Source organism: Engraulis encrasicolus, chromosome 14, assembly GCF_034702125.1.
Source record: "Engraulis encrasicolus isolate BLACKSEA-1 chromosome 14, IST_EnEncr_1.0, whole genome shotgun sequence".
NCBI lineage: Eukaryota > Metazoa > Chordata > Actinopteri > Clupeiformes > Engraulidae > Engraulis > Engraulis encrasicolus.
The window spans coordinates 20,340,851-20,350,558 of NC_085870.1; the positions used below are offsets into that span (position 1 = coordinate 20,340,851).

General features: G+C 46.3%; 1 protein-coding gene across 11 annotated transcripts in view; it reads left to right on the forward strand.

Annotated features, from left to right (window-relative positions):
- Window positions 1-9,708, forward strand: part of ralgapb (Ral GTPase activating protein non-catalytic subunit beta) — a 65,568-nt gene that overhangs the window by 27,525 nt on the left and 28,335 nt on the right. For 8 of the 11 annotated variants that reach the window (XM_063215151.1, XM_063215152.1, XM_063215154.1 and 5 more), the window contains 4 exons: window positions 2,863-3,007; window positions 5,370-5,434; window positions 6,402-6,540; window positions 9,447-9,580. In XM_063215151.1, the coding sequence (XP_063071221.1) occupies window positions 2,863-3,007; window positions 5,370-5,434; window positions 6,402-6,540; window positions 9,447-9,580 (483 nt within the window). The remainder of the gene's footprint in view (window positions 1-2,862; window positions 3,008-5,369; window positions 5,435-6,401; window positions 6,541-9,446; window positions 9,581-9,708) is intronic. The other 3 variants (XM_063215153.1, XM_063215156.1, XM_063215159.1) reach the window with 1 other exon arrangement.

Sequence of the window (9,708 nt, forward strand, 5' to 3'; positions counted from 1 at the left end):
GTGAAGTTGTCCTGTGCCTTGGCCAGACAAACACCCTCAAACCATAATGATACCACTTTCATGCATGATGGTGAGGAGGGTGTTCTTGGGATCATACGTAGACAGCAGTACTCTTTCTCAAAACACATTGAATTGTGATAATGCCAAACAGCTTGATTTTGGTTTCATCTGACTACAGCACCTCCTTATCATATCCTAAACCAGTCTGATGTCCGTTGGCAAACCTCAAGTGGGACTGCACAGGTTCCTTCTGAAGTAGAGGTACCATGTGTGCACTACAGGATTTTAAACCTCTGTGGCATTAAGTGCTACCAGTAGTTTTCTCAGTGATTTTGGTCCTAGTAGCTTTGATATCATTGCCTAGTTCATCACGTACAACTCTAGGGTGATTTCCTTCTGTTCTCATGGTTATCAAATCCCTACAAAAGGTCAAATCTTGTATAGAACCCCAGACAGGCTGATGGATAGTCGTTTTGTATTCCTCACATTTTGGAAGAAACGCATCAACAGCTGGGTCATTAATACCCAGTCTCTTTCTTGTGGCTTTGCAGCCCATTTAATCTTTGTTCAGGTCTAAAATCGTGTCCCTGATATCATTTGACCACTCTTTGGTCTTTCCCATGCTGGTGAGGTTGGAGTATGACTGATTCACTCATGCGATGGACTGATTTCCCTGATTCAATGTGTCTTTTATGCATGTTAGTATGTACAGGTGTCTTTAATTCAGATGTCAAGTTGATCGGAAGTGCCCATCTGGTCTGTGGGCCCGGAACTGTAATCAGTTGGCAGGGGATCAAATACTTATTTTGCTCGATGAAATGGAAATAAATTAATATATATTCTCTTCAGTTAATTTCTGGATTTCCGTTTTGATATTCTGTCTCTCCATATTAGAATACATATTATCATAACATTTATTGACTGATCATGTCTTTGTTAGTAGGCAAACCAACAAAATCAGCAAGGGATCAAATACATATTGGACTCACTGTATATATATAAAATATATAGAAATATAGAAAAGGCCTTTCTACAGCCTGTGAAGCACACGAAGCACATGAAATCATGAAATAAGTTGCATAATAAATAAGCTAAGACCCTCCTCTTGCATTAGAATGTGACCATTGAGCTCTAACATACCCACAGTTTTAATAAAAAATCTCAAATCTCATGAGCCTGAATGTTGCATCTGTGTCACTCCAGGCGCCTAGGTCAATGCAACGTACAGACTAAAATGAGTTAATCAGAGGCGAGAAACACAAGCCCTGTGTTTTAGATGGAGAAATTGGATCCTCTAAAGAAAGCATTTAGTGCCATAAAGGCATGCCTGAACTGAATGGATGCACCCAGTTCAGTGTCTTGGGATTTTGCCTCATAATGTACAGTATTTTTGTTTTGTAAGTTCAAAGACAGCTGGGCAGTATCTATCTCTTCCTCCAGACTAAGACACCATATGTTGCCTTCAACAATTAAAATCGTTTCCAAAAGACAAAATAAGTTTCATAAAGTTCTGTGACCCTCATCGTCATTACCACCCAGCATTGTTCATTCAGGTAGAATCACACACACTGCATTCTCTTTTTTCGCTGTCGAGGGAGGTTAACAAAGTTTTCAGTCTGCGTCTTGTTGCCTGGCGAGATGCATTACATGAGACAGTTAAGGCACTGAGATGGCAGATAAAGTCTGAAGCCACCTTCCCAAGTTGGGCACACTGCCACTCTCCAACACTTCTCTCTCTACCTCCCTCCTTCCCGTCTCTCCCTTCCCCTCTCTCTCCTCCTCTCCCTCCTCTCTCCTCCTCACTCCCCCCTCCTCTCTGCAAACTTGCACCTCCCTCCCCTCTGCAAACTTGCACCTCCCTCCCCTCTCTCCACCTCCTTTCCCTCTCCTCCTCTTTCCATCCCTCTCTCCCTCCTCCTCTCCGCAAACCCCCCTCCTCCTCTCCTCCTCTCTCCCCTCCTCTCTGCAAACTCACACCTTCTTTCCCTCTCTCCACCTTCCTCCCCCTCTCCGCCTCTCTCCATCCTTCTCTCCCTCCTTCTCTCCGCAACCCCCTCTCTCCCTCCTCCTCTCTCCCTCCTCCTCTCTGCAAAATCACTCCTCTCTTCCATCTCTCCATCTCCCTCTCCCTCTCCTCCTCTCTCTACCTCTCTCTCCCTCTCCTCCTCTCTCCATCCCTCTCTCCCTCCTCCTCTCCGCAACCCCCCCTCCTCCTCTCTCTCCCTCCTCCTCCCCCTCTCCTCCTCTCTCCATACCTCTTCCTCCTCCTCTCCACAACAACCCCTCCTCCTCTCTCTCCCTCCTCCTCCTCTCCGCAAACTCTATCCACTCATCGCCCGCTGTCTCTCTTCCCTCCTCCCGCCATCTCTCTCTTCCCTCCTCCCGCCATCTCTCTCTTCCCTCCTCCCGCTATCTCTCTCTTCCCTCCTCCTGCCATCTCTCTCTTCCCTCCTCCTGCCATCTCTATCCATCCCTCTCTCTCTCCCTCCCTCCTCTGCTAACTCTTCTCCACTCATTGCCCGCTGTCTGCTAAATCAGGTGTCAGGTGTTCAGCTGTGCCGTGCTCTGCTGTGCTGTGCTGTGAGGCTGCATCTTGTGTAGTCATCAGTTTGCCTCATGAGATATGGCAGCGCTGTCTATTATGCACTCATCTCTACCGCAGAGTAGACCCTCCCTCTCTCCCTCTCCCTCTCTCCCTCTCTCCCTCTCTCCCTCTCTCCCTCTCTCTCTCTCCCCCTCTCCCCCTCTCCCAGGCGGGGAGGGAGCTGGAGTCTGCTGAGTCAGGGATTTAAGCCAGTCTTTCTCACTGTGTGTGTGTGCGTGTGTGCGTGTGTGCGTGCGTGTGTGTGTGTGTGTTCTCAGGTTCTGTTGGAAGGGAAGTTCAGCAACGATGACTCTCTCCATGACAAGGCGGTCTCCTTCCTGTCGCTCAAGCTGCGATTGGTCAATATTTTGATTGGCGCGCTGCAAACGGAGACGGACCCAATCAACACCCAGATGATCCTTGGTACACTCTTTTTACATATTGAGTAGAAAAAGGCAGAACACTCTCGCTTGTGCTCTTGCTTAAATGTTAATTGCGTCCCAGCCGTGGCTTCATCGGTTGGGCAGTAGGCTGCTACGCGGGCAGCCCGGGTTCGATTCCCTATCCCCTAGGTCAGGGTTTCCCAAACTGTGGTGCGTGCACCCCTGGGGGTGCGCGGCCTGCAATAAGGGGGTGCGCGAGCTAAATAGAGCAATGGTGGATATGTGAGTTTTTATCCCGCATTAATGAACATGAAGTAGTTTTTAATTGTATGGTGAATTGTATACTGGAATGGTCCCTCTGAAGTGAAGTTTAACTCCTAGACTATTGGAAAAGAGGATTTCCCAAAACAACTGTGCACAATGTGCAGTGAATGCGCAGAGAATCATACCAGCACATCATACCAGCATATCAGCACACCAAAATATTCGCCTAGGGGGTGCGCGTACCACATTGAAATGTACAAGAGGGTGCGCAGGGGAAAAAGTTTGGGAACCGCTGCCCTAGGTCATTTCCCGATCCTCCCCGTCTCTCCCTCCCACACGTTTCCTGTCCCGCTCTCCTCTGTCTAAATAAAGTTGAAAACCCCCCAAAAATATTGAAAAAGAAAATATTTGTTAGTTGCACCTCATTCCAACCAAACACATATCGACGTCAAGAAGTCATCAGTGCGTATAAAGCACCCTTGCTTGGCGTGATCTATATCGTGATCATTCACGACCATGTAATCCAGGTACAGGATTCAAAGATGAACATTAACCCTCTAGCTACCAGAATTTTTTTTGAATAGGCCGGAATTCTACCAAGAATTCTGAGGAAAAATTGACATTTTGGTCATATTTTAAATAATGTCAAATAACTTGAAAAGACATGAAAAGTGTCAATTACAAGTTACTTTCATATTAAAGTAGAGAAAACACACTTTCAAATGGTATATCATTTATGAATAATTAATTGTTCAGTATTCCCATAGAGTGCCTTTGATGTGGATTAAATGATAAAAATGTGATAAAATCCGATATTATCTAGGCCTATCCATCTATATATCTATATATTTAGGCCTATCTATCTATCGATCGATCTCTCTATCCATCTATCTATCTATCCTTCGTCTATCCATCCATCCATCCAGGGTCAAAGTTGAACAATGATCATGTGACGACAACAAATGTCGTTCACCCAAAAGTCCTGTTTTCAAGCGGTTTCAAGCGGTATGACTGTAATGGACTACACTAGCTAATAATGTTTGAACTAAACCATGCCAAAGACGTGTAAGGATAACCGTAGAAGTGTCCACGATAGCAGACAGGACATGAATGGAGCTGTAAGGAGGTTTCCCCTCCCAATTTGGCACAGGTAAGACGCGCCAGGCATCACCGAGTAATACGGAATTGAAGTGCTACAAACACCACGTTGGTAGGTTATTATTGGACGTTAGCATTCAACTCAACGTCTTCACGCACATTGTTATGAAGGACACGTGGAGTAGTAACAGTCCTTGACTGCTTTGCCAAAGCTGACACGCAAAATGAGTAGCCTATCATGCTGCGCTTCCAGATGCGCTGATTACGCAGAGCTGTCGCTGTTGTTCCAGGAAACTAAGATAGTTGGATACCAACATATGGTTTGACTCTGAAAACACGCCGAAGACAGTTTACATTTTTAATATGTAGCGTGTAGACATCGGCTGGACAGTTGTGTTTGCTATTTAGGACCATGGCACAACTCATCACAGTTGAACACCATCTCATAAGCCCAATAAAACAACATGATCAAAAATAGCCTAAATGGTCATAAACATGTGCTGTTGACCATGAAAATAGATCTCAGAGGGTTGGAAGTTTTCATATTTAGTGTATATTGGTTGTAGAAACAGAATGGTTGTGTTTGTAGCCATCCAATCTCGGACGGCCGTCATTCGAATTGCGGCAGATTGCCAAATCGCATAAAGCGGCGCATCTCGTAATAAAATCTAAATACTGAAAAATAATATAATATAAACATATAGTTTTTATACTGAAAGTATATCGAGGAGGGTCTCTAATATTGAGCTTAAGTGTTTGAAAGCTGGAAAAACTGCATGATGACGGCCGTTCAGCCGTATTTTCATATGAAAATATTCCGGCCGGCCGCGGCCGTTCTGGTACAGATCCAACCGGACGTTCACGGCCGTTATGGTAGCTAGAGGGTTAAGCATCACAGTAGTGGAGTGATAAATGTCAAGACGTACTGACAATCCCCACTTACCATTCCTCTGGATATTTCCAGTCTTTTCTATCCTTCCTCAAACATCTTTGCAATTGTGTGCGTGTTTGCGTGCGTGCGTGTGTATGTGTCTTTACAGGGGCCATGCTGAACATAGTGCAGGATTCTGCTCTGCTGGAGTCCATCGGTGCCCAGGCAGAAGTGGTGAGTAAACATCGGACAGGCCAGGGCCACCACACGTTTTATGTGTCAGCTGTGGCCTAGTGGTTAGAGAGTTGGTCTTTCAATCTAGGGGTTGGAATCCCCAATGACCTCTCCCTACATCTCCATCCATGGCTGAAGTGCCCTTGAGCAAGGCACCTAACCCCACATTGCTCCAGGGTCTGTAACCAATACCCTGAAAAATAATAGTTGTAAGTCGGTCCAGGAAGACAGATGCTGAGGCACTCAAGGTTGCAATTTTTTTTTACTTTTTATTTGGCTACAATGCCTACGTGTTTCAGCCCTTATGGCCTTCTTCAGGGCGCCCTGATGAGCACCAAGGAAAAAAGGTGAAGACCCAGAACCACTCCAATTACCTGCTTGTGTTTAATAGTTGTAAGTCGCTTTGAATAAATGAAAGCGTCAGCTAAGTGTAATGTGATGTAATGTAATGTGTGTGCGTGTGCACGTGCGGCCATGGTCATGGTAGGACTAACTGTGTGAGTGTGTGTTTTTGTATGTGCATATTTGCACAAAAGAGAGAGTAGAGCCTGTGACTGGGCAGTCCTACAATGGGATTAGAACTGTATTGTTACACATAGCTCTGCAGAGCAAACAAGGCTGTTTGTGTATATTTGTATGTACAGTACATGAGATATAGATACACAGAAAAGAAGAGTGGGCTGTGTGTGGTGGACTTTGGGAGTGTGTACGGTCATTAGGAGAAGGGGACCCTCTTGAAACTATGAGGCCATATTGGAAAGCTGAATGACCATAATGTGAGGTGCTTTGTCGCTGACTCACAGACCATTTTGGATTTTGATATACTGTATATAGTATATATTAAAGAAACGCATGAAAAAGAAGAGCCAAGTGCAACCCACCCCTTCATTCGATGGTGCTATACTGTATAAACAAATGTATTATTTGCCATTATAATGATTGTTGTTTACTATTATCTGCATTGCAGGGTAGCTTGGATGGCTCTCACTCCCTGGCCAAGAGCCACAGCAGAAACAACAGTGGCATCAGCACAGCTAGTGCAGGCAGTTCGGAAGCCACCACGCCCGACAGCGAAAGACCCGCACAGGCCCTGCTCCGAGACTACGGTAAGCACCGAGGGACAAACAGAATGGCTTTTGTCAGTGGTGTTTGTGTCACCAGTCGTTTGTTGTTAATTTAATTTGTGTTCTTTTGTCAAAGTTTTTTTTTTTTTTTAATCTTCCATCTGTTCACTTCAGTTTATCATTTATCCTTAGCAAACATTGTCATGTGTGTTCAGAGGAGTTGTTTGGTAAAGTTATTTTTTTTTGTTTCGATTTGGTTTGCTTTGTTGTTGTTTTTTTTAACCTTTTAGGTTTCTTTGCAGTGCTGCTGTGTCATTCAGAATGTGTCTCAAAAAGAACTCCAACTCTTGTGTTTCCCACCACTCTCCCTCTCTCGTGAACATGGCTGTTGTGCAGTGCACTAGATATGGACATGAGATTGATATAATCGTCTCTTGGCTGCATGTGGCGGTGGGTCCGGTCATGTGCATGCGGCTAAAGTGGCCTGTGTTTTACCGTATCTGTCCTCAGACTGCAGAGTTACTCCAAACTCACCCCTCAACTCTGTCAAAACCAGAGGTGGCGGACCCGGCTCCAGAGAGTAAAAGTCCGTTACACATATTTGATCCAGCCATGTCAGTGTTTTGGGCCAATTCTATTCAGAGCGAAGATGCTAGATGGGCCAAGACCGGTTTTTTTTTGTGAGCTGCCATATTTACTTCAATTTGAACTTAAAACGGGAAAATCAGCTTCACTTCAACAGGCTTAGTTTTAATACTTTGGTACTAATGACTGTCAATCATGGGATGAATCTTGGCCGATCTATCCCAAATTCATAGAGGAAATCGGCTGTGTTTCATTTTGATGCACGGCTTGGACCTAAAACCTGGCTGGACTTTTTCTCTCTGAAGCCGAGTCCACACTCTGCCTGTCTGTCATTCTCAGACTGCCTGCTCTTCTGCACTGGATGAGCGAATGCTCAAGACTGCAAAATCCAAAAACAAACAAGACACGAACTTCAACTTCTCCCTTCTACTGATGAGGTGTTGTTTGTGCCTTGAGGTTTTTGAACTGCGGTGTCTCTACTCAAGAAGGGTGTGCTAAGATGTTGGTTCAGTAGTAAGCCATGGTTAAGTTAAGAAGTAAATCTAATAGAATGCCCTGGGGGACTCAAGGCACTTCTATTAGATGATTTACCTCTTAACTTAACCTGGACCCTGTTTCTCGAAGGCATTGTTGCGAACCAGTTAGCAACTTGTGAGGTTTCCATTTGGAAATTGCATTGCAACCAAGTAAGTTGCTAACTTAGTTAGCAACCATGTTGTCGAGAAATGGACCCCAGGTTTACTCCTGTACCAGCTTCTTAGTATAGGCCCAAGGATTGCATGTCGAATTGTCAACAAACTGTTGTTGTCTCAATGGCTGATGCTTGTGCCTAAGTTGTTTGTGTTGCCATGTTTATCGCGTTGATCGCCTGTGCTTTCAATGTTATTTTGTTTTTGTTTATTTTGTTGTTGTTTTTTTTTCTTCTTTAGTTTGGCATTTATGTTTGTCTTTGGACGTTCGCTTCTCTTGCTGGTCACTGGGGTCATTACATGACGATGGCTGATCAATAGGTGCCTCCCTCACCATAGTAGTTAAGATGATAATCAATACCTGCTGCCCCTCCCTACACTGGACTAATGGGGAATCCATAAGGCTGTCATCGCGCTCCTGTTCAAACATTAATCCCGATTACTGTGGGGCCTTACCTTAGGCGTTTGCCCAGTTAGTTTTCCAATTACCCTGTGTGTGTGTGTGTGTGTGTGTGTGTGTGTGCGTGTGCGTGTGCGTGTGCGTGTGCGTGTGCGTGTGCGTGTGCGTGTGCGTGTGCGTGCGCGTGCGCGTGCGTGCGTGCGTGCGTGTGTGTGTAAACAAATGGATTCGCCTGTCAGTCTGAAACAATAGTGACCACTGGAGAAGCAGAACAGGCCTAGCTTGATAAATGTGGTGCTTGGTGTGTGTGTGTGTGAGTCTTGTGTTTTGTGGTATGTATGTGTTGTGTTTTGTGGTATGTACGTGTTGTGTTTGTGGCTGTTTGGCCAGTTGCCTGCTAGACCACCGGTCGTTCTGCTTGCTTTTGGTTCGTGTGTGTGTGTGTGTGACTAACCCCCCGCTCTCTCTCTCCCTCTCCTATCCTTCTCCCCTCTACCCTCTCCACCACCTCCACTCTCCTCTCGTCCCTCCCTCTTTTCTTTCTTTTCTCCTCCTCTCCTCTCCTCTCCTCTCCTCTCCTCTCCTCTCCTCTCCTCTCCTCTCCTCGCTCCCCTTTCCTCTCCTCTCCTCTCCTCGCTCCCCTTTCCTCTCCTCTCCTCTCCTCTCCTCTCTTGTCCTGTTCTCCTCTCCTCTCCTATTCTCCTGGGTATCTCCTCGTTTTTTTCCTTCCTATGCACTTCTCCATCCTCTTTTCATTTCTGCGTCCCAATCCTTCTGGTCGTTCGCTCTCTTCCCTCTTTCTGTCTGTCTATTGGTCTGTCTCTTTCTCTCCCTGTCTGTCTCCTTTCTGCTCCCTCCTTCCCTCCCTTTCTCTCTTTCCCTCCCTCTTTCTTCTCTCTCGTCTCCTTTCCTCCCCTCTCCTCTCCTCCTCTGTTCTCCTTTCTCCTCTCTACTCCTCTCTCATCTCCTCTATCCCCCTCCCCTCTCCTCTCCTCTCCTCTCCTCCTCCTCCTCTCTCTCCTCTCTCTCCTCTCCTCTCCTCTCTCTCCTCTCTCTCCTCTCTCTCCTCCCTCTCCTCCCTCTCCTCTCCTCTCTATCCCTCTCTCCTCTCCTCCTCTGCTCCCCTCTCCTCTCTATCCCCCTCTCCTCTTCTCTCCTCTCCTCTCCTCCTCCTCCTCCTCCTCTCCTCTGTATCCCTCTCTCCTCTCCTCTCCTCCTCTCCTCCTCCTCTCCTCTCTGTGGGTTCTATCTGGCTGTGGGGGTTCATATTCAAGCTCTCCACACAGATACGGCGAGTGGCCTGCTGATCCGCAGCATCCACCTGCTGACCCAGCGCCTGAATTCGCAGTGGAGACCAGACATGAGCATCTCGCTAGCAGCACTGGAACTCCTCGCTGGCCTGGCCAAGGTACACTCGCATACACGTTCGAACGTACACACATACAGTACACACATACAGTACACACATACAGTACACACATACACACATACACAATGAATCAGGCAGGGACAGATAGACACATGCATATGCGCACG